Below are 25,953 nucleotides of genomic sequence, written 5' to 3' on the forward strand. Positions count from 1 at the left end.
ACCATTCCCCAAGTGTTTCTTTGCCGAACTTTTTCACTTTTGCCAGAGTATGATTATTTGTTTTAACTCCGTATTTCAACCACGTGGCTACACACTATCAATATTGCTTTCGTACCTCTTGCGGTGATGTTACTGTATTCGGTTTTGTTGTATAGTGTTTTAAGAAACTGAATTCCCGTTTCTTCTGTTGCTGTTCTTTACAAGATTAAACCTATCATAGCTATTGTCCTTTTTGTTTTTAGTTACGTTAGAGATCTGTGGCTTTGCTTTACCCTTGCCATTTGTTTTTCATTTAACACATTCACCAAATGAATATATTCTTTTCAGTCATTCTTATTGATCCTGTAATGCCCTCCTGCAACTATCCCAGATGATATCCGCAGTATGCACGTATAAATAAATAATAAATAAGAGGGCTTCAACGGCCCTTTGGAAACAGCGGTGACAGCTAAGGTTATGCCTGTTTGGATAGCAGGCGCACAGCTCTGCACAATTTGAAAGCAGCAAATGTGGAGCAGTTTGGCGCTATTTTCCCAATTTTTACCAGGATTGCAGGCTTATTTGGTTTGGTGCAGTTTGGGGCAACGGCCGGTGGCATCACTGCATGCTGTCTCTGCTTCACCAACCGAATGGGGTGGCTATGACATGTAGAAGTGTTTAGGTCACGTGAGGCATGAAAAAAAAACTTCAGTACTATAACCACTGATACGTAGTTTTGATTCACTACAATTCTTAAGGCAGCCTGCTCCAAGAACTTGAATGACAGCCAACGACGATCAGCGACTACATTTTTTTATGCCCCATATGACCTTAGCACTTCTTACATGCCGCAACCATCAGTCAGTTGATGGAACTGAAACAGCATGAGAGAAGAAATTCAATTCTACATTACCTGAGTAGTCGTAGGTGAATACCACATGGTGATCCATTCATTCTGCTGTCTTATGCATCATTACAGAGAAGAAAACATGTAACTAAAATTTAAAAGAGGTGTATAGCAGTGCTCTGACTTCATGCAGAGTACAAAAAAAAAGCCTTTTGGCCGACTAAATAAAAGTTTTCATTCTCTCTTTCTCTTCCTGTGTTCCAAGCATATGCATTTACTTCCTCGTACACATGCAAGCATGCTCACAGACCTACACACATGAACACACGCAAACGCAGACCCAAAAAAGCACACAATGGAGCACATACACACGCATGCTGGAGTCTAAAATGAAAACTACACATCTGCTTGCGCTGCCCGCTGCGCCCGAACCTAGGGAGCATGTCAGCTAGACCTGAGCTAGGTGCTGCCACTGTCGGCGCACGAGGTGGAGGGAGATATGCATTCATTTAGGGGATTTACAGAGGCCGACGTCACAGCGCCTCAACACTGCAGAGCATACCAACCTAAAATCGTCAAGAAGCAACAGTAAACGTCAAGTTGCAGTGTCAATACTTCACAAATGAAGGTTGATGCACCCTTTTTCCTACACCACACTGCTGTGAACTGCATCAACATGAAAATTAAAGAAACCTAACAGCATTGCAGAAAAACTCAGAATTCTCGAATCGCTGACAGGAGGAAGAAACATTTTTACAGACAGTTACACTGGACATAGTCAGCAGGAGGATCCCAATTTCAGGAAGCCGTTGGCCTGGGCTACCCTCATGGCCAAGCATGAAGAACACACATTCCGCAGACTACAAACACACTGATCCTACCACAACTCATCCACAAGTGGTACCTCAGAGACTTCACAACAAGATGCTTTCATTGCAAGTAGGACCCAGCCACATCCTACCATGTGGTCTGGGCTTGACAAAATAACCCCAATATCTCCCTCAACCCCAACCCATATATGGGCCAGCAAGAGGTTGCCCTGTCCGACTCTGAATTGCTGGCAGGTTTTGCGCTGATATCGGGGGCAGATTTAAGGGAGAGGCGCCCCTCCCCCTGCCCCCCAAGCAAGAAATTTCACACAGGAAAACCATGCCAAACCTCATTTCTTGACTAATACACGGTACAAATGGGACTGCCCCACTCTTGCCAAATGCCCCTTCCAAGAATAATCCATTAATCCGCCCCTGAATGTAATCTACATTTAGTCATTTCAAATTGATTGCGTGAAGAAAACACAAGTTTGACACATCTACATTTTTATTGAAAGGTCATTAATTACAACATTCAAATTACGTAACAATGGCATTTCATTTACACATGCTCCTTACAATTCTAAACAATGATGCACAGCAGCAGATGAGGTGTTTACAGATGACTGAATGCCGATTCTGACTGGGCTATGAAGGCAATCAAAGAATGCTTCAGTCAATGTTACTTTCACTGACTTAAAAGGCAACTCAGGAGGTCTTCCCGGCACGTTGACGAACACATTATATTCCTTGAACCTCCCTATCTTAGTTCTGACTCATAGTTTTTTCAAAATAATGAAAAAAACAATCATAAAACAGTAAAAAACCAGGAAACCAAAACTGGGTTTCACCAAGCTATGACAACACGATGTACCAAAGTACCACAGATACTGTAAAAAAAGCTCTCATGTGCTTGATGACTGAAGTGGCACCTCTAATAGACAGCTTCGTTGGTTATTTGCTTAAAATGACCAAAAACAAGCTCTAATTTTTTTCATTTTAGCAAATGCAGTGCGAATATCAATCGGTGTGCAGCTCGTGACGTCACACAAGCAAGGCTGCAAAAACCTCCCCATTTGAGGCAACGACACGTAAAAATTTTAAATTACCGTATTTACTCGCATAATAGGCGCACTTTTTTTCCAGAAAATCCGGCTCAAAGTTCGGGGTGCGCCTATTACGCGGGGTAAAATTTCCGGGAATTTTTTGACTCGCAAAATTGAACATACCGCATAAACTCACTCATGTACGCGCCGCACCCCGTTTTCCCGAAGAAAATATTTTTAAAAAATCTGTGTAGGGGCCGCACCGAAATTTTCCACCACCCACGCGGGAATAGCCTTTGAAAGGCACGCGCCGAGGCCTCTGCGATCGGCTCCGGCTGCGAGCAACGGGCGCTTGATCGCGGAGGCCACACACCCGCACAGGAGCTTTCAGACGCCGCCCACGGAGGGCGCCCGAGGACAAGCTTATCATCATCATCAACGTTTTCCTCTGCCGCGAGCTTTCGCTATCTATATTGCCATCAGCATCACCAGCTCCACTTTTTTGTTGTTGTTGTTGTCAAGCGCGGAGGAAGATGTCAAGTGCCGGGATCTGCGGTAGCGCGTTAGTTCATTGTTGTTTATGGCTTTGCCGCCGAGCGTTGCTGTTTTAGCTCGACGGGCAAGCACCTTAATAGCTACACGGCTGGGAGTTTGCTCTCGAACACGGCAAGCGTGCGGCAGTTGCGACTGTGGCGTGCCTAAATTTTCGTACGCGACTCCAGGTGCCGAGGTTTTCGCGGGCCTAAGTCAGGAACGTTTCCGGCTGGAGATAAAGCTTTCCGAACAGACGTTTAAAGTGAGCATCCCTGAAAACTGTGTGCGGCTGTTCTACACGATGTCGCTGTACGTGCTGTGGGTCCGCAGCAGCTGCGACGGCAGCAGCACTAGTGAGGACTAATAGTCAGTTCAGCAAAAACTGTTAAAATAAAGACTGGGGGGCGGCGAGGCGTCAGCTTGCAATCGTGTAAATACAGTATTGATCACAGTGCCAAGTTCGGGGTGTGCCTATTAGGCGCGGAAATAAAAAAATCTGATTTTTCGCGGCCAAACTAGGGGTGCGCCTATTATGCGAGTGCGCCTATTATGCGAGTAAATACGGTAATTTGCAAGAAACCAACATGCCAGGCTGCGAAATTCAGTACAAAACACTGGAAGACTTCGAAGAACTTACCAAGAAACTTTCAGTAAAACGCGTAGGGTTAAAAAAAAAAGAACACTGGAGCTTCCTTTAAGATCTGCAGTGTGAAATATTCAACATCAAAATCTTAGTTTAGTGTTCTCTAAAGTGACAAATATCTCTTTCCCCATCGAAAGTGAATTACAGTGCCTGTTACTATGTCAACATACTCAACAGACCAAATGGTACGGTAGCAATACCTGGCTGCAAATATATGCATTCTAAAATTTTGGCACTTGCGCATATTACCACCTTTTGGCATGTGCCTTAAGCCACATGGGCAAATTTAGCATCACATTCAATGAGTGACATTTGCCTTTAGTGCCATTTGTGCAGTGTCACACGGCAAACTTATTGGCATCCGCTGCAGAACACGCTCGCTTCACATGGTTCAAACACACTTTACTCCATTTAAATGGGGGCTCTGAAAGGCTCTGAAACAAATGTGCGGTATTCCTGGGATATTAAAGGGACACTGAGGAGAGCACTATTAATATATTTTTTATAGCAAAATCCGATAGTTTGGCATGTCATGGCTTTGTTGCCACTTGGCCGGCAGCGAAAAATGCATTTATTTCTAAGAAATTTGGATTCGAAGTTGAAAAGGTTTTTCCCGCCGCTGTGATTCAAACTTGGGATTCGGCTATGACGACAGAGGACTAAGTGACGTGAAACATGACGTGATGCAGACTCCGTGATTTCTGGTGCCAGCAGTGCGGCCTAGCAGCAGCCGAAAAGAAAGCTACCGCCGGCCGCACGTTGAAGGCATCTATCGGCTATTGCGGCCGTCGCTACAGTCGCTTCGCTTACGTTTGCACCGGCGTTTTGTGAGCGTTACGATGGATCTCGTTCTCGAAGTCGTCAACGAAGTTCTCGCAAATAGACACCTTTAGCATACCGTGTACCTTGATACCGCTAGCGGAATACCGGGAGCCCGCCTAACGCCGGCGAGCAGGCGCTGATTGGTCCCGATGCTTCAGGCGAGCGCGTAGCTGCCCGGCTCGTGGCGCCATCTGGCGACGTCAAGGAGATTTGCGCATGCATTGGCTGCGCCTCAGTGATTTGTGCTTCTCGTGTCCTAGCGTTGCTAGAACCATTGGTTCCAGCAACACTGTTTTGTTATATGACGTCATGACGCTTGTACTTGCGAGTTTGGCCTGTGGCGGCGATACCTGTATTTTGGTTCTTGCTCTTTTCTACGTTACAAGAGCTTTGTTGTCAGTATGAGTGGCGTTTTTGTAATCAGGAGCTGGTATTCTGTCGATACAAGCCAACTTCAATTTCTCCTCAGTGTCCCTTTAAGACATCGCTTCATGAATATCCTCCAGCAAGAATTTTTTTGATGTGTTTTGTAGAAGCAGTTATCTGTAGTCAAAATTTGAATTTCAGCATCTTCGCGTCTCTCCCTCTCCTCTCGTCACTTGTTGCCCACTCAAAATTAGGCGTGTCTCCGCCAGCCTCACTGCAGGTATTTCCCGAGGGGCGGAGCTTCCTGACCTGCCAGAGCTTCCTGACCTGCCAGAGCTTCCTGACCCGCCAGAGCGACGCTGCTGACTGGCCACAGCCATGGTAGTTGCATAACACCTAAAAGAATCTAACCAATAGCCATCTCTGAACACAATTATGCAGCAGTGTGTGATGGAGGAGGGCGCAAACATGAAGTCTCCGGAAAGGACTCCCCAACTTTCACGTGCGATTGTGAGTTCTCTGCTGTGTGTAGAAGTGCATTCTTTGGCTCAGCTGTTCATGAACAGAGAAAGTAGTGAATAAACAAGTTGACATACTCTCCTCAGAAAGTGTTTCAGAGCCCCTTCAAAAGAAATGCACCTGTAAACAAGGGTACTGCCGCGTTGTGTGCCCCTTAGTAAATAAAAAAATAAGCTTCATTGCATATGCATGCTGTCCAAAAATCTGAGTTTACTGGCACGCATCAACATTAAATCAGACCGACAATCGTATAGCACTGCCCGATGAAAGTGAAACTTCACGATGTGAAATGCACTCCCTGAATGTTACACTAAATTTGCCCATCTGACACCTGCATTACTGCCTTTTATTTCAGTGCTTCATTTTAAACTTTCCTTTGCCTTGCTGCAGCTGCAAACTTCTTCACTTCTTTGCGCTTAGCATCAAATTTTGCCTTGGATGTGCTTGCATCTGCAGCACCACCCGCCTTCTTCTGGAAGAGCTTGCTTCCAGGCCTCTTTTTGTTTCCTTCCTTCTGCACATGTGTCTTGCCAGGTGCTTCCTTTGAGCTCATGGGAGGATTCGAATCAAGCAACTTGCAACGGTCCCTCTTCTTCCTGCTCTTCCTCTTTTTGCCTTTGCCAGCAGCTGCACAAGAACAGCAAGGCATAACACAGACTAAGACTGGGTGACAAACATGTGCATTTTGACTGAACTTCACTTTGTCCTCAGTGCCCCTTTCAACACTGCTATTCATTCTCTTGTAGCACAAGACAGTTGCCCTTCCTAGCATAAACATAAATACAGTAGAATCTCGTTGACACTGTCCCAGTTCGTACAATATGCTCAAAATGAAAAAAAAAAAACAGTGTGCTAACGAATGAGCGGGCTGTTCCCGCAGGGATGTGACGCAAAGATGAGATTAGGAGCGACTTCTTCGCAGTGCCCAAGGGCAAGAGGGCGAAACATTTGAGAACTAATGCATTTACATGTAGCAGGCTTGGTCTGGGGAATATAGCATGAAGGGTAAGAAAGCTGCAACAGTAAACTGCAGCGGCGGCTTCCCTGCAGTGAATTGGTGCAAGGGGGACAAAGCTTTGAAAAATACGAGGATGAGATCCTGGCTAGTACTTTCTCCATTGCCTTCGACAGACCAAATGTGTCCCGAAGTTTCTTCCACGCTAAGGACAACACAAATTTAGTTTGAATTCTACGAGCACTAGAAAAGGAACTCCTCAAACCGTATGCCAAGAAATGGCAATCAATAGTTTCATAAAAAGAAATCGTAAATAAATACCTTTGTACACCATTCAACAGTTACATTCTCCAAAATTACGCTGTTTGGATCATGCGTTTTCCCGGATAATACATTTCAACCCTGCATTTGTTCATAAACACATCGAGGTTCTACTGTAAAAAAGTTGCACCGTAAAAAAAAAAAAAGAGCAGAACAACATACAAACACATGAGGCACCAAAAAAACTACAATCAAGCACAGAAGCCGAACACGTCTCTTAAAAGAAAGTGCTTGAGCTATACTTAAAATACAAGCATATTTACTTTTTGTTAATGGGTAGCACATGATGTGCCCACTGACTGACAGGTTGCACTGGAATCCACACAAAGAGCTACATAAATGCAGTTAGCTGCCATCCATGACTATCCAGAACCACTGAAAAGCCAAACCACTGTTTACTTGAACAGGACTTGAAACTGCACATGCGGCAGGTATGTAAATACGTTAGCTTAGTGCATTACACTTTTGTACTGCATATTGCAGTGCCTTTCTCATAACAAACTTAGCATAAGTGGGATGATCAAATTTCATGATATGACCAACGGGGCACTTCAGAGGGGTTTATTAAACCATTCACTTCCGAAGCCGGCAATTCACCTGCCAGAGGGAGAAGGGCCAAAGGACGCGAAGCCTTTGAATTGCCGGCCGCTGGAAGAATACTCGCTTTAAATATACATCAACAAACAGTGCCATATATTTGACTTTTAATTTTTGGTAAACAGTTTTCATGCAAGACGACACTAGCTGCCTACTAGTTTCACAGATATATAGGAATAAAAAAATTCTTTAATGCTACTTCTTTTCAGCACCACGTGGCATCAAGGGAAGGCTGAAGCCTCACGGCGCTAACATTTATGAACTGCTTTTTTGCAGTGATGAGGATGCAGACTGTGAAGACCCTAATCTTACAGACAATACTGAAAGCAGCAAGTGTGACTGGCAGCTCTCAGTATATTTATGCATAAAAATACTCACACGCAACTTGCTGTTCTTACCACCTTTGCACCTTTGAGTGCATGAGTGGACGGAAGCATTTGAAAAAAAGTCTAGTTTCATCACCACTATATATATCGCTCCTGCATCCTCAAGACTTTCAAATTCGTAAAACCTTTGCGACCGGGGGGAGGAGGTTTAGCTAAGCCAGCACACAAATTTTTTCGTAAATGTCGCATTGCGTCGCCAGTGCACGACGTGATAGCGCTGAAGCTTCTTCACACGTGGCGTCGCACATGAGGAAGCACATGTACGGCGAACAGCACGTGACAAGCGCAGAATTTCGGCGTGCTGTAGGAACACAAATATCACGCAGACTGAATCGAGGGCAGCGCGCATTTGTTTCAGAGCCCTATCGGAGTGGCAATTAAGATGCTTTTGATAAATAAACAAACAAAAAAAGTCCGCGACAACACAATTGTTGTGATAAACGGCCTGTAGCTCAGCTGGCTGCCTGATAAGCACAGCTGATAGCCGCCACCGCTTCGGGCTGGCGCCGATGCTTTGAAAACGAAACTACGCGGCCAGACTCTCTGTAAGCCAACCACTGGGGGCCTGCCGATCGTCAAAACACCTGCAGTTGCGCACATGTCAGAGGGGCGCCGATAAGCAATGTAGTTTAGGCCTGGGGATGAATATTTAGGCGATCGGTTAGTAGAGCATGTTATAGCGCGACACGGCACCCCTTTGGGAGCTCATCCGAATTGACCGATGCCAGCCCCAGAGCATTTAAATAAACTAGCTCCCAATGCCATAGTCTTACACGGATATTTGGCGGCACTTTGGCGCAGCAGTCCGGCTTATCTCAATTGACCGGGGTTAAGGAGTAGGAATAAAAGGTTGGGTCGAATTAATGTTTTCCTGTACAATGCTCCAGATGCTGCTAATTTCACAGACGATATACACATCCTTCTGTCGTGGCAGCGCAAGGTCACCATCAGCAACGGTGTTTTTGTTTGTTTTTTTTTTTACAAAATTTCAAATGTTTATTGCAAAAAAAAATTAATTTCAATAATATTTCAGGCAAGATTCGCAAAATCGTAAGATGGGTGAAAATTCGTACATTTTACAGAAAAATCGGAAGAGTTGGCAGGTATGCTGCTGTATACAGAATCGGAGGGCTCTCCTCCCTCTTCGTATTGGTGGGAGCAGTCCCCTTCTCTCGAGGTGTGGAAGGGTCTCATGCGAAGTGAAATACGCTTGGTGTGTGGACTTTCACATACGCTTGCAGGCTCTTGCGTTTTCATCAGACACATGAGCTTTTTTTTTTCTTTTTGAAGCTGGCTCGCAGTAGCTGGCTTTAGTTGTTATAACCATTCATACGGCAATTCAGCATTGCAGTAAACGGATATTTGACTATAGAACACAGAGTAAATTTCAATATGCCACGGCTGCTCATTGTTATGGCCGATATATTGTTATAACCACTATCGTTATAAGTGGGCTCGACCGTATGCCAGTCATCACGCTATGTATGACTCGAACAGTCATGTATGTCAGCCTTGTAGCATAAACGAAGAGCAACACCATCTTTATTATCCACTTGGCAGCGATAAGGAAATCTGACAAAGAATTCTTAAGTGAGCAGCAACATGCAATACCGCTCTGTGCCCAGCAGCAGGCACGATGACATTACAGAGTCTCAGCAGTGCTGAAAGCTGACAACCACTGCATCACTCACTACCAAATGAAAACTGAGTTTAATATCAACCGGTGAATTTGGAAGAATTTCACTATAAGTACCCTTTTGGTAAATTTACCTTGATCAGCAACACCAAAGAAAAATGCTCACGTTTCAGGCGGTAGCAGAACTTGAGTGGACACCCATCTATGTAGTGGCATGCCTTGTTCTTGAGGGCATCAAGCAATGCTTGCTTGCTCTCAAATGCCACTAAGGTGTAGCTGCATAAAAAGAACCGCACTTAACACAACATGAGCCATAAGCTTTACAAAAACTAGCAAATGTTGCAGGAATGAAACAAATAGTGCTACCTGCAGTCAGGTTGAGCAAGCAAGAGGATATTTGACTTTATGCAAATTGAACAAATTTGTTAAATTAATTATTGTAAGGTTTGAAACAGTTTACTGAAAACTGCAGAGCATAAAAAAAACAACCACAAACTAAACTGTAAATTGTAAATTATGGGGTGTAACACTGTGAAGTACAGGGGCTCTGAAAGGGGATCTCAATAAAGGTGAGGTATTCCTTGGCAGTTAAAGGACGGCGTTTCACAAATATCCTCCAGCAAGGATTTTTTTGATGCAAAAAGCTGAGTCACATATTGTCAAAATTTGAATTTTAGAGTCTTCGCGCCTTTCCCCCTCCTCTCGTCACTTTTTGCACGCTCAAAGGTCGGCGCTCCTTGCCCGGAGGGCGGAGCTTACTAACCCACCAAAGCGATGCTGATGACTGGCCACGGCCACGGTAGCTGCGTGACGCCTGAAAGAATCTAATCAATAGCCATCTCTGAACAGAATTATGCAGGAGTGTGCGAGCCTGAAAAAGTCGCCGGAAAGGACTCGCCAGCTTTCACGCACAATTGCGGGTTCTCTGCTGTGTGTAGAAGTGTGTTATTTGGCTCAAGTGTTCATGACAAGAGAATCTAGTGATTGAACGAGTTTATGTACTCTTCTGAGAGGTGTTTCAGAGTCCCTTTAACGTATGCTGATATCGCACATCACATGAGCGCCTTTGCCGTTTCGCCTCCATCAAAATGCAGCCGCCATGGCAAACTAAAAAATTTCACAGAAGTAAGTTTATAATGCACTTTTTTCCTCTGAAAGAACAGCGCAACCTCCATGCAGCACATGATTGAAGCCACTTGCGTGTGGTGATAGCTACTGTGACTATACGCAACTCCGAGTGTACCATGTCGATGAATTGACCAGCAAAGAAGCACAGCCTTTGTGGGGTGTATAGAACATCTGCTCCTGCTGCAATGTTTTGCTCACAAAGAAAAAAACGTTCGCAATAAAACTCACAATGCCATGGTGGTGACCTGAGTGGCAGTGGGGAACAATCTGGCCACCCTGTGTTGTGGCACCCCTTCTGGCAGTCCATACACACACAGCTCATTCTGAACCTCTCGCCAGGTCATAGGACAGTCAGCACGCTTGGCACCTCGGTAGCCCACTTTCAGAGGACGGCCTCGCAGCTTGGCTGCCTGCAGAAGCTTCAGGTTGTGCTCAGCCATTTTTTCGCTCTTGAACTCCACAAAGACAAAGGACCTGAACAAAACAAAAGGTGCACAAAGCCAGGTTCATCGACATGTCTGTTTACGTATCAACTAAAAATAGCACTGACAGCACTTGAACAGAACATATCAAGTAAAACTACCAACAGCATGAATTCAGCCTCTGTCAAAAGGGCAGAAAAGCTATCATGCACCAAAGGCAACACCACACCAGGCAAAATGCTTGAATTATGATGGCATAAAAATGGTGGACAATGAGGTGGACAACTGGGCCTATAGGACCAGCAACGTATGCTGTTCATTTTTTTTTTTTTAAATTACACTAAATCCACCAAGAGTATGCACCTCACTAATAACATATACTGCTGAATCACCCACCACACACAATGACTCAAAGAACACGAGCTTTGCAAAACGTCTTTTTAAGGATCATTTATTTACATCCCTACATCCACCTCATAAAGAACCCACAAAACGAACTGGAAACTTCACCACAAATACCTATGTATGAAGCTTGGAATTCCAACCTATGAATGACACGACTGACAACTAAAGATAACATGATGGGTAATAAATCCTCATTAGTTCAGACTTCAAACAACTAGAACGAATGCCACAATTATCCTAAGGTAGAGTTGCTAAATGCAACCCCCCCCCCCCCCTTCTTTTTAAAGAAAAGAAACTACCAAAAATGAGGTGAAGCCTTGTGTAGAAGCTCCATCACACATAGAACGAAAAGCCCGTGACGAGCGCACAGTTTTGGCATGCTGGAAGAACGCAGATGTAAGCAAGGGAAACGCACATCAGCTTCGGAGCAGAAAAAAAAAATGACCAACAACACGCCAGTCGGGGTCTGAAAGTGGCGCGCAGCTGGACTGAGACGGCTGGCTAATGCATGGTTGATAGCCACCGTCAGTGCAGGCGAAGCTCAAAGACCGATTTTATGCTGCCAGGCTATTCTTTGGCCTAGCAACAAGGGCTTCTTATTGCTGTCACACCTGCCATTACGCACGCGTCAGATGTGCATGGGTTACAATGCACCATGCAATAGGCACAGTTTTTATTCGACCCCTTGCCCTTGTCAGTGATGTCTCAAATCAGCCCCCCTTTGGAAGAGAAATGTGAAATTCCAACAAGTGGGTTTTCCTGCATACCATGTTTGCAAAAAAAAAGCAGTGAAGCTGATAGGAGTTGTAAAGGTGACAGGGCAGGTGGCATGAGTGTGGGCGTTAAATATGCAGTCCATAATGGCAGGAGCAAACAAAAAAGAAAACAAGCACTTCCGCAAGCAATTATTTGACATTGCGATTATTCGAAGCATGTGCGACATACGAGAAAGTCCACTAGCGGAATTTCGCATGGAGTCCAGGCCGATTGCCAACCGATTACAACCAGTCCACGCAATAAAGGAAGGAGAAGAGAACAGGAAGATTTTGCGCTGTTTTCCTGACACTTTAAACTCAACCTTCGTATAATACGTCCAGTATTGCAGTTTTGCCAAGGTCATATTTATGAGTCCAAGCGGCATTCGAGCGATGCCGAATATTTGTTGATTCTCGACTATCAATTTCTCCAATCACACATGAACCGAATAACAAACATATTCTATTCACACTCGAATATGTGCACACCCCTAGTTTTTGGCATATATTATTTTTGGCATATATATTTTATATATTATTATTTTATGCAAGCTCACAAAGCTGCCAGGTTTTTGCTATAGCAGCAAGCATATGATGGTGGCCAGAAAAGAAAGGGGGGGGGGGGGGGGGGGGGGGGGAGAAAGCAGCACAGGCAGCCATACGGTACCGAGGAAGATTCTACAGGCATTCTGCATTCTCACCTGACGATATCGTGTTTAGCCTTCACAAGAGCTGTACTGTTGCTCTCTCTGCCATCTGTGTGAACACTCATAGGCTACTTTACTGCTCTGAACTGTTCCCGAAGACATTCACAGAACACCGATGCATTCAGTGGCTGCCCGTGTCATTATGCAGTTTTTGTTCGGTCATATTGCGATATGATCAGCATGCTGTCAGGTATCGAAAATTATATCAGTGGAATAAAACCGTCAGGATAAATGAAGCCACTCAAGAAGCATTTCTGCGACATTCATGCACTTGCCTATGCGGAGAGTTAACAGTATGCTCAACAGCTGAGCAAGTCCTGCACCACTGGCAAAAAGCAGGCAAAAAAAGCCTCACACCTGAGTTGGATGTGAATATCTCAATATTGCTTTCAGCCTAAACAAAGGTGCATTTTAAATATGAAAGACATGATGCATTTTGGTTTACATTGCAACATGATCAAAAGTAACGCAGTGTCATATTTTTATTCAATTCACTGCGGTCGGCGCACTGTCGTGTTGTAGAAACATATTCAGCTTCTCATGCAAGAAAAGCTGCTTTAGTGTTCATGATTGGCATGAATCATGCAATCTGTTTGGTTTATGGGTGTTTAACGTCCCAAAGTGACTCAGGCTATGGAGGGATGCCGAAGTGAAGGGCTCAGGAAATTTCAATCACCTGGGGCTCCTTAACGTGCACTGACACTGCACAATACACGGGCCTCTGGAATTTCACCTCCATCGAAATTCAACCGCCGTGTCTGGGATCAAATCTGTGTCTTTTGGGTCAGCAGCTGAGTGCCATAACCACTGAGCCACCGCAGCGGCTACATGCAATCTGTTCCAGCTCTCGAAAACTTCATATAAGCTGTTTTTCACTAGCAAGAAAGAGTAAAGGGCTTGCATGTGTGCCATCATCACTACAGATATAAAGCATGTTCAGTGGCAAGTAAAACTATGTTCTTCATGGTTACAGACTACACGAACTTTAGCTTCTGTGATGGCTATTGCATGTCTGATTCTCAAACCCTGATATCTATAAATCTTAAAAACTAGGCTCGCCTTTAACGTCGACAGCCTTTATTTTTGCATTATCTAGCACCCTAAAACCAGAAATTAAAAAAGTGAATAAGTTTATAAGTATTTTTGAGTTAATGCACTCTATCACGGGCATAGTTTCCACCTTGCCATTGTAATCCGCCACAGAGCACTGGATGGGCTTGGGTTGGCCTGAAAGCCTGAGCCCAGCCTGCTCCTTGCACTGTTTCGCCAGGCTCGGGCCTACATATAGAGGGCCTGTGTCTGGCTTTTGATTCAATATTGCAGGGTAAGTACACTTGGGGCAATCTAGCAGTGACACTGATGAAACAGGGCCATGGCTGGGCTGAGAAAAAAGTCACTCGGTGCTCATTTACTTATTTTTTGGTGTCGGTTGCAGCTGCATTTTTCTCAATCCACTACAGTTTATTTTTTTTTTTATTTTTTTTACTGCTACCCGAAATGTCTCTGAAATGAAAGAATCCCAGTGCTAATATATTTTCAGGCAGTTATTTGCTGATACAGAATGAAAGAAAGCTTAACTACATCATTTGTAGACAGAGTCACGAACACTGCAATCTCCAAGTAACTTCGGACTCGCATGCCCGGCCGTACTGTATGATACCAGGAAAGAAGTTAAATTGAATTTTTCAGTCGTTAACATAGCAACAAAAGTCCACTCTCTCAGTTGTAAAGCATTCAGCGAGCTGCACTACTGTGGCATTCTTACAACGCCCGACGCATCGCTCATTTGCACGAGTGCATTCACCTACTCAAGCAAATAGCAATGCTGGTGAGGATTGTTTAAGCTATTAGCAAGCACACGCCATTCGTTCTACCAAAAAATTCAGGGGGCACTTTGACTGTCTAAAGTGCATAGAGGCGAAAGCGTTTTCTGCACCACTTTGCCTGTGTGGCACTGGTGACGCCACAACTAGATGGCGTCACACATAATTGATGACGAAGTAATGACAAATTGCTAACTAATGGCTAATTATTGATGAATGACTAAATACTAATTAACTGCTAATTAATTACGCTTAAGCTTCGCCTTTAGGATTGGAACGCGACAGCGTGTTGTAGCGCTGCCAGGGAGTCCACGGAACGCCACCACCCGTTTAGCTTGATGCCTTGCCCTTTGAATGCAACGCTTTTTGAGGAAAGGAAATGGCACAGTAATTCTCTGTCATCTCGGTGGACACCCGAACCGCAACGTACAGGAAGGAAGACAGTGGGAGTGAAAGAAGAAAGAGAAAGGGGGGCCGTAATAAACTGAAAATTGTATTTGAGGAAAGGAAGGTACGCAGTAGCTGCCTCACATATCTCGGTGGACACCCGTCAAAACGCGGACACATCTGCCGACACATCTGCCGACACGGCTGCTAACGACAGTATGAGGCATTGAAGGCTCTCGCCTTAAAAAGCGTTCCGCATCTGCTTGGTTTTGTGTTACCGCTCACAAATGGACACCTGAAACCACATTTTGACCACCTCCCAAAAACATGTCTCGACTCTATGAGAAATGCCACTGGAGAATAGTTCAGGCAACTTCGGGTTTTTTAATACATATACTACACAATAAACAGCCACTGTTGCTTTTCATCTCCATTAAAACGTGGCCAGTTCAGCCACGAATTCAGCCTGCGAAATTGCGCTGATTACAAAAAAATCATTGCTACTGCTGCAAGGCCACTTCAACGTTTGACATTGCGGGTCGTAAAAAATGACAGATTAGAAATCTAGAAACAATGCAAGTGGTTTATTATGCATGTACAAAATACTTTTTATTTGACTTTACCTTCAGGTCTGTTCACTGAAGAGATTACTGTTCAAAACGCCAAGTGAGCAAATCTGCCTCACGTTCTTTTTTCATTTACCATGCCAATTTTTTTTAAGCATTACTGCAATTAGAGTGCTTCGCCGTCCACTTCTACCTGTGTAGTGGGAGAGTACTTGCACACAGTAAACAATTAACCTGTTGAGCAGTTGAAGCAATGAGCCAGGCCTAGTGCTAAGCTCGGTGAGCCGGGCCTGGGCTCAGTTGAGTGACAATGTTGCGTGCCTGGACTTAGAATGAGGCCTGTGCTGTGCTCTAATCCACCTGCACAAACCACACCAATATGCCTTCGACAGGTTTTTTAAAAAAAAATCTGCACAGAACAAAAAACAAAACAAACGGCCTGTATAAAATGTGTTGCCACAACGTTACACACCCAATATTAAAATAGCATGAGCCATTCTGGATGGGTGGTTGCACAAATGATGTAGGACAAGCACCACACCAAACTTCCAACTTCAGACTCCTTCAAAACTACCACATAAGGCAGCTGCACACAGTATTATATTTTTGCTCCTCAACCAGTATGTTCGCATAAATACAAACTTTTTTTAATCTCTCAAATGCTCTTACCTGCCGTGTTTGCTATCTGCAGTCACAGAGCAGTATTCATGAAATAAATGCTACTAAGACAGTAGCTGGAACACAGCTCGTACGGCATCACCAAAAACAGCTGGTGTTTCTTTTTCAGTAAAAAATCTTACCGAGGTATCAAGCAATAAGCAAGGGCAAGTCAAAGCAAACTGCCTGTCTTGAGGACAGTTGCAAAAAAAAGTGAAAAGCGGTGTCCGCAGTCTAGTCCTTATTACACTGGTTAAAATGCTTCTTCCACAGTTTCTTTCTCATGCAAAGGAAGCCGAATTAGGGGTGCAAATTTAGAAATTTCAAATACGAATCAAATATGTTTCTTATTCAGTTCATAATCAATTCGAGAAATTGATTTCGAACAATTCAGCAGCAATCGAAAACCGCGTCGACTTACATAAATCTGACCATGCCAAAACCACATTTGAGCAAATCATTCGAAGATCGAGTTTAAAGTGTCAAGACGACATTACAAAGGCATCCTTATCGCTGTCTTCTCCGTCATTTATTGCGTGGACCGGTTGCACATGGAAGATGGTCGGCATGGACCCCGAGCAAAATTCTACAAGTGGGCTTTCCCACATACCACACGTGATGAGAACAAAATGGCCAACCAATAACTGCAACGCAAAAGCACGTTTTTCTTTCTTTTTTTATCCTTCCATAATGTGTTACATACCCAACGCCCACACTCATTCCAGCTGTACTGTTGCCTGTACAACTCTTCTAGCGTGAGCTCAGCAGCTTGTTTTTTCAAGTCATGACAGGAAAGCCCACTTATCGGAATTTCGCATGGGGAGCTCCCGAAAGGGGGCAGAGTTGAGGTGTCACCGACAAGGACAAGCAATCGAACAAAAATGCCGCCTATTGCATGGTGCACTGTAACCCACGCACATCTAACGTGCGTGTAATGGCAGGCGTGATAGCGATAGGAGGACACCTGCCGCTAGAAAAAAATTAGCCTGGCAGCGTAGTTTCAGTTTCTGAGCTTCGCCACGAGCCCATGGTGACAGTTGGCTATCAGCCACACATTAAACAGCCAACCGAATCCAGCTGTGCGCCGCTTTCAGACACCGCTAGTGCGTCGCTGGACCTTTATTTTCTTTTAGAAAGTCTCGCTGTTTCGACGCTAGTTCGTGTTGCTCTCACTAACTTCAGCATTCTACCAGCATGCTGAAATTGAGCACTCATCATGGGGTTTTTGCCATTTGTGTAATGGGGCCTCTTCACAACGCTGCACTGCAGTTTTGAATTTCCAATATTCTGTTGTTGTTTTTTTTTTGGAGGGGGAGATGGAATTACTTGATTTTCGAATAATTGGGACATTTCTCCTGGTCCCTGAGAGTTTGAATTAATGAGATTTTCCTACCCATCCGGTTACTTCTAGGTTTCAATCATTTGTCACTCATGGATTTCATTTTGATATTCATTTCGCATGGCAGGTTGCATACTGTTATGCTGTTTAATCGGCAATCTAGGTTTGTTTATTTTGGTTACAGATCATGCACTACTTTGAAAAAATAAAATAAGGCCAACAACATATCCAGCTAACCTTTTTTGAAATCTGTTTCTCACACTGAACACGTATTAGATATTTGAAGGCATTTTTATTTCATATTCTATTCGTATTAAAAAATTTCAAGATTTACACACCCCTGCACAATGTGTAAAGACATTGTGTTACGCTAGACTTGTTGAGGGTAATAAAATGTGGTATGTAGGGTTTAATGTCCCTAAGCTGCACAAAGCCTCCGAGACACACTATAGTGCAGGGCTCCGGATTAATTTAGATCACCTGGGACTCTCCAACGTGCACCACCATAGCACAGCACACAGCCAATTTTACATTTCGCCTCCATCAAAATGTGCCCACCGCAGCCTGGATTTGATCCCGCATCCATGGGCTCAGTAGCTGAATGCCATGGCCACTAAGCTACAGCGGCAGATAGAGCAATAAAGTGCAAGCTGCATGCCCAACAAACTGCTTATCAACCTTCGACATTTTTAATCTCAAACCTGATGCCTAAAATTGCAGCTGCGTGCTAGCTCCATCACTATGAAACTGCATTTTCTACAGCATTTTCTGCATCACTATGAAACTGCATTTCCATCACTGCATTTTCTGTAGCAGATTAAAATATTAAATGACTTGGCACACCCACAATATCTGAAACACTGTCACACTCTATACGCAAGCAAATAATTGAAGATATCTCAGGAACGCATGTGCTCACAAAGCTTCATCTAAAAATAACTTGAACTTGGTGTAAAAACGTGTTCAAAGCCTTCCGCAGAAAACAGAAAAAATGTCTTTCAAGTAGCAACTTAGTCGAAGGTCATTTTAAATACAGTTAAACCAGACAACCAAACACATGCGTATGCTGCAAAGCAATAGAATACATTACTTATAGCACTGTGATGAAACACCTTCAAAGCAATAATTTCTTTTCAAATGCTCAACATGAATTTAGGCCTGGCTTGTGATGCATAGCTCAACTGGTGGGATTCTACCCCGACCTCTTTTATCCTTCTGGCCTTAGATTCCGGTAGACTATATATTCAAGGATTTCCAAGGATTTCCGGAAAGCCTTCGACACAGTTCCTCATGCATTGCTATTACTTAAATTACCTTGTCTCTGCATACACTCAGTTACAGTCGGATTGGATTGGAAATTACTTGTCTGGGCGAACGATGCCATGTTTTGATCAACGGGGCTGAATCAACGCATGTCACCATAACTTCTGGAATGCCCCAAGAGTCTGTTTATTATTAGTGGTTCGTTAATGAAATAACAAAGGCAGGAAAAGATGTTGCTAACCGCACCATCTGCCATTGAAACCTGAAAGTCTGTTTTGAGCCTTTTTTTATTTTTATAAATGATATTGTTAGCACCTCCACCAAATGTTACGCGGCGGCCAGCCGAAGAATAAGGCGTGATGAACCATGGCTATGAGATGATTTAATGGCCGCTGGCCTAGCGCGGGCGCTCCGCCCCGCGCCACTGCCAGCTTCGTCTTCGTCACAATATTGTATGAGATGTTGAGTGCAAAGTACAATTATATGCAGATGACTGTGCCATCTACAGGAATGAACAAAATGATATTGGATTGTGACATCAACAGCCTACAGAGTGATCTGAACACAATTTATGGGTGGTGCACAAATTGGGGTGTGTCACTGAACCGTGCTAGATGTCAACTCATGTTGTTCCCCTGTACACACCTTCCTACGAGATCAGCCTATAATTTGGACAGACTACCTATAGAAAGGTCCAATGTTACAAATACCCTGGGGTATAATTTTCAGAGAAGACATGGAACAGAAATACTGAACATTTGACCTTAAATTCATATAGAATGCTTAAAGGGATACTGAAGCAAAATCTGAAAATTGAACAAAAAGGCTGAATATAGATTCTCGGAATGTGATTACACCGAAATCTAGTCGTCACTGCGCATATTTTTCGGCGGATGGTTTTATTTTCGATGTTTCATGAGCGCGCGCCAAGCCCTCCCGCTCGGCGCGAGGTGGAAAGCGTGACGTCATGGCACCCTCCCGCGGCGACAAATATGGCGGCGCCCTGCGATGCATGAAACGTCGCTTTGGACTGGTTGCGTCATTGTTACTGGCTTCTTCAGCGCGTTCACTGGCCATAAATGGGCCACCAGTCTTTCGCTTCATCTCCTGTTGCACATAAGAAAACTTACGAGTAATAAATTTGCTTTATTTTTTATTTAGAGTGACGACTCTGCCCCCTTAGGCTAAGAGGGGTGTCGGTTTGTTGACAACAATGCTTCCCCTCCTAACCACCGGATGGCGCCACTAGTCTGAACATCGTCGCGCTTCTGTTTTAAAAGCGAGAATGCTAGAAATGGCACAAGGTCCGGAAAAAGTACCTGCATTTAGCGGACGTAAGCGTGCATATGGTTATGGTATGTAGACAGCATCGATTAACATTTTGACATATCTGTGTACGCCGTGAGCAGACGACAGGCATGGAAAAGCCGCGAGTAGCGATGGCAATCGTGCTTCTGTGGGAACGGTGGGCGTGCGGGTGTTTTGACGTCTAGTCGCAGCTTCCACAGGCGGCCACCAGGTGCAACGATACGGCAATGAATCACGAAAAAAAGCGTGTTATCCGCCTTTTTCGCTAAAATGCTTGTCATATTTATCAATTTTAGCAGTCAAGCTCTTGTTTACATGCAAAAGAGCAGCTCCAAAAGTTTGGTTCAGTATCCCTTTAATCTCATCAGATGTAATTTTTATAAAGCCTCAAAAAGAGTAAAAGAATAGCTCTAGAAAACAAATGTTCCCACAATACTGCACTACGCCTGCAAGGCATGGGACAACTCTTATTATATAGGAAAACCTGGAACACATCCACAACCATGCTGCCAGGTTTGTTTCCAGTAAACAGAACTTCCGCAACAGAATTAAGTTAGCACTTTCCTTACTGCGTCCACTGAGCACTGTTAGCCTGCCAATGATCACTTGAGCGCAGATTTCAGAACTTTCTGTGTTGCTTACAGGCATGCAGCGCGTCTGGCTTGTAATCTGAGATCTGATATTTCCTTTTTGATGCAGTTTTCTTTTTCCTGTGAAGCAGCGTTTTTTTTTAACGCGCTGCACAGATGTAGTACCGCGCTCACTGGCCAGTAATGAGTTCACTGCTCGACTTCGGAGTCTTCAACACTGCTTACGGGCACACTGAGCCATCTGGCTTGTAGTTAGACAATTCAAAATTTGTTCTCGATGTATTTTCTTTTCCCGCAGGGCAGCATTTTTGAGTTCACTCCAAAGAGGCAGTAGCGTCAAAGTCGTCCGGCAGCCTCAGCATGCGTGAGAAGCGCTCCAAAGCATCGCAAATCTCATGACTCCGCTTTGTCTGCAATGTGGTTTTATCAACAGACTGAGCAGCAGCGAGTCTGGAGATGCCGCCTTTTCATGACGGTCCAATTCTGACACTGGCAACAATGGAAACCAGCCTGGAACACGGGCGGCCGCGCTCCAGTGCCAAACTATAGGGTATCCCATTATTGTTTTGTTGCAAGAATGCTATTCGAGATAGAACTTTGACTTTTTAATAGATATTGGCCAATAGAATACTAAACATTCAGCATATTTAAAAAAAGTAAACTTTTTTTATCTTTTGATACAAGTGTCTTTAAAATTTTTGTTCAATTTTTCGCAATATCTCGTTTTTGGCAAATAAAATTTTCTGTTGTGAAGCACAGTCTGTTATTCAAACTTATATGCCTAAAAGCGGATTTATTTAGCTTTGTTTTCGTGCATTGCATAAAATTTTAAATGAAATAGTTGCTACAAAAAGCTACTGAAACCTACAAAAAATGCTCCACGGTTGAGAAAGAGTTAAATAAAACCTTGTATGGAAAACGCTAGCACACCGCCAATTAGTCAAAAGATTATATGAGACAGCATTATATGGCTCCTCGCAATGAAACCGGGTGTCAGCATTGACCAGCAGCATTTCTCGCAAAAATCCCAGATGACACCCCCCGGTATCAAAGAAAAATAAAATTCCTTCAGAAGGTGCGAGGAACTGAACTCTCGACTTTCAGATTGCAAGGGGAGCATGCAACCCGAAAGGCCACAGAACCGCATTGCTTCTTGACAAACAAAGGTGAACCTAGTACAAGCGTTACAACTGAATGCCAATGAGCTGTGTGTCATCAGAAAGGAAAAGAAAAACATAAATATAAATCTAAAAATAAAAAGGAATTGAAAATTTGAAAAAAAAAATGCTTTCGCATTCAAAGCACGTGAGTAGTCTTCCCACCATAATCATTTTTTTTTTTCCAATTTACCCTGGTCTCGCAGGAATAAACAAGGACTTAATAGTATTTTGCCTCCCCACTACATCTTTAACCATGTTGATCACGAGCTGAAAGTTCTTGAAATGCACTGCTGCAATGATATCTTATGCAATTAATTTTTTCCAGACTTCCGCACACTGGAATAGGCCTCCCAAGGACACTCAGAGCTTCAGTCCTCCATGTCATCTAATTTTTGTACACACGTAAAGCTTTTTTTTCTTTAGGCTGGCACTACGCTTCATGCGACAGAGTACCTTTTCCTTCAACTGTGTTGTGAAATTTCATACTACGGTATCTGTGAGCCTGTTGTTGTTGTATAGACTTTTTGGTCCAATTTTTTTTGTGTGCATTTTGTACAAGTTTCTCTACAATGTCCTTCTACAATAATGCCCTTGTGGTGCTGCAGGTACTAGTATAAATATATAAACAAACAAAACATAATCCAATCACAATGGGCAAGCCTCAAATTCCAGGACTTCTCGTAGCTCTAGCAGCTATCTAGCAGCTATAAGGAGGTTAGCTGCAAGTTGCACAGCCACGTACACTATACTATGGGATCTACGGTTTATGGGGGTTTAATGCTCCAAAGCGACTCAGGCTATGAGGGACACCGCAGTGAAGGGCTCAGGAAATTTCAACCACTGGGGTTTAACGTGCACTGACATCTAGAATTTCACCTCCACCGAAAGTCAACCGTCGTGGCCAAGATCAAACCCGTGTCTTTAGGGTCAGCAGCAGAGTTCCATAACCACTGAGCCACTAGAGGCACTCTGGGGTGTAAAACATCATTATCGTAACACTAAGCTGCTATCCTAGAGCTAAGCTAGGTCTTACTTGTATGGCAAAGCCACCTACAAATGCAAATAAAGCTGCAAATCAGCCACATTCTCACACCTAGTGCAGGGTAGACAACTCTAATGGCCTTTCAATGCAACAGTTTTCCCCCAGTCAGTGGTAGGAATGGCCAAGAGCATTTTGGAGCAAGCTTTGTAGCAGGCGAAAATTTATTTGGAGCAGCTTCGTCATGCTCTGTAGCAGGAGCCCGACCGTGAGAATTAATGCAGAAATGCGACTATATAGGATGTTTCACCTAACTGGTGACAATGTTTAAAAAACCAAAACGCGCTGCCTGCAGATATGAATCAGTAGTGCGAGGTTGTAGGCAGTCGTTCAGGCCAGGTATGCATATTTTTCAATGCATCCAACTTAACAACTGCTCAACAAAGATAAATTAGTTAGCCTTTGTATCGTTAGCGCTGATGCAAAACTTTACTTGTGAATGGAGAGAAAGTTTAGAAATATCCATTTCCGTCTTCTTCAGTTAAAATTTAGCATTTTATTTAACCTTGAAATAATGCCAGCGAGATTTCTTGAAAAGTGTCACACGACTGTTAATTCCTGCATCGTGATGTTAACTGCCACCTTCATCTGACTGAAGGAGACCGGTTACAGAAACCTGCAATTAACAAACAGGCTACCACCAGTCGGAGCATGGGTCACAGCAATCATACCGGGATGAGCACGGGCACTTTGCTTTGGCAGCATTACAATGCTGCAGAGGAGTGCTCACGTTATGGTAGCCACCAAAGCCACCCTACCCCCGCCGTATAGTACAGATAATTTCCTTCACTCCAATATGGCCGTTCCTCTCGCGACGAAGTGTGTTGTCGCATATACATAGCCTTTGACTCAAGAACAGCGCCATTTTCCTCCACTCATGGTCTCCAACCTGCCAAGTGTGTGACTACGTGCTTCACTACTTCCTAAACTATTCAATTAAAGGGACACACTGAGGACTGAGAAGTTGACCTGTATCGACAGATTACCTTATTCTAACAACAGAGGCTTTAACTGAAAACAGAGCTCTTATAAGCTAGAAAAGGCAAAGAAAATGAAAAACAGGTGTAGCCACAACCTGCCGATCTCAAAGCTATATAATAATGAGCCGCCAGTTTTTTGGGCGCGGACCCCAGAGAATAGGCTACGCCATCATTTCCTTCAAAATAGTGATAACAGTTATTTCGTAGTACATGGGAGAAGTTTGAATCGAGTGGCACAGAAACACTTAAATGCAATTTCCCCGAGCTAAAAGCACGTGTTCTGTAGTTGGACGAGCATCAACACACCCAGAAAGAGATTAGAGCTTTACTGCGAACAAAAAGTATTAAGTGTTTCTGACAAAGAGACTCTGTTCAGATGATTTTCTCACACTGAGACTATAATTCAAATTATTAACAGTGGGGTTTAACATCCCAAATACACATATGCCATGAGGGACGCTGCAGTGTAGGGAAAAAAAAATTGGTTTTGAGGAAAGGAAATGATGCAGTACCTGTCTCACATATCTTGGTGGACACCCGAACCGTGCCGTAAGGTAAGGGAGGAAGGTGGGAGTGAAAGAACAGAGAGAAAGAGGTGCCATAGTGGAGGTCTTCGGAACAATTTCAACCGCCTGGAGATCTTTAATGTGCACAGACATTGTACAGTACATGGGCGCCTTTGCGTTTCGCCTCCATCGAAACGCAGCCGCCTAGGTCGGGTTCGAACCCGGGCACTCCGGCTCAGTAGACGAGTGCCTTAACCACTGAGCCATGTCCTATGGCGAAGGTTAGCGCAATTGGCACAGCATTCCGAACACTGCCCAGTGTCACAAAAATATTTTACGGAACATTTTTTCGCAGTTCAGATTGAGCACAGACTGCCCCTCTGCTCAAGGCAGCAGGCTAAGTATAGTTATCGCTTTCAAGGGCCCCCTAATGCCTTCGCATTAGAACAAGGCACACTACAAAATCGCAGTATCTTGTATTACCACTTTTTTTATGCAAAAAAAAAAAAAAAAACTTTCAGCTGCAGACAAAGCCGTCCGATAGTTCCGAAATCTCTTGTAGTACAGAAAGCTGTACAGAGGTAAGTGAAATCATTTTCCCCCTCTTCACAAAGCTGTTCTTGATTAACTGTTTCAACACCGCTGAAAGGTAAAAGTCCCATCATTTTGATAATTCAGAGCAAGTCCACAATCCCTACCAGTCTTACACATCATGGCGAGTAGCACTAACTTAGCAAGTGCCAAACCTGACTCATCATTTTGCTTCTCGTTAGTTCTTTGGCACCAGATCCTGGCAGGTGCTCTATTCTTCGGCATTTTGGTTGTGATCTGTTGGCCAGTGACAGCGCCACTAGAAAAATGGACGGCCATTCACAACTACAGCAATGCAGAGATGTGTCAAGAATCCAAAAGTGACACTGTTCCACATGGAGACTTGCAGCAGAGGGGGACATTTTTGGGGACAGCAATGCATTTTACCGCCAAAGAAGCATCACCCCAGTGACCACAACTTCCATTTTTCCAAAGACAGAAATACGAAAAATGCCAACTAATGTCTACAGTTCTGTGGAGCCATTCAAACTTTTTTCAATCAGGAAACCATTTATACAACTGTTGCCAAGAAGTTGCATCCCCTGGGAAAGCCTAACTTCTACCAAGTGTTTCATACAAGAAAAGGATTTCCAGTGATATTGGTATACCAGGTGTTTCAGGAAAGGCTGCCACTAAATTTTAAAAATAGGTTTTTTTTTTTTTTAAGTAAAGACACGCTTCCTACAGCACAGTAATACAGTGGAGATCATTTACAACGTAACCGCGCATAGTGTGAGACCGGATAATGCAGTTTTTGCTGGTCACTGGCATTCCTCCCATAGACTCGATGTAAAGTCATACTGCTTAATATTTGGTCCCGCGAAGCGAAATACCGGCTGTAGTGCAGTTTTGAAATCTGCTCAGTGA

The 25,953-nt window shown here is 43.9% G+C and overlaps 1 protein-coding gene across 1 annotated transcript in view; it reads right to left on the bottom strand.

The window, feature by feature from the left end:
• Positions 1–2,125: 2,125 nt before the first annotated feature.
• Positions 2,126–25,953, bottom strand: part of LOC149351961 (uncharacterized) — a 40,578-nt gene continuing 16,750 nt past the window's right edge. The window contains exons 8-10 of the mRNA XM_089581166.1: positions 10,817–11,062; positions 9,627–9,736; positions 2,126–6,192 (exon numbers count right to left, since the gene is read on the bottom strand). Of these exons, the coding sequence (XP_089437292.1) occupies positions 5,930–6,192; positions 9,627–9,736; positions 10,817–11,062 (619 nt within the window). The 3' untranslated portion in view covers positions 2,126–5,929. The remainder of the gene's footprint in view (positions 6,193–9,626; positions 9,737–10,816; positions 11,063–25,953) is intronic.

Source organism: Amblyomma mixtum, chromosome 3, assembly GCF_055824585.1.
Source record: "Amblyomma mixtum isolate Tamu chromosome 3, ASM5582458v1, whole genome shotgun sequence".
Lineage (NCBI taxonomy): Eukaryota > Metazoa > Arthropoda > Arachnida > Ixodida > Ixodidae > Amblyomma > Amblyomma mixtum.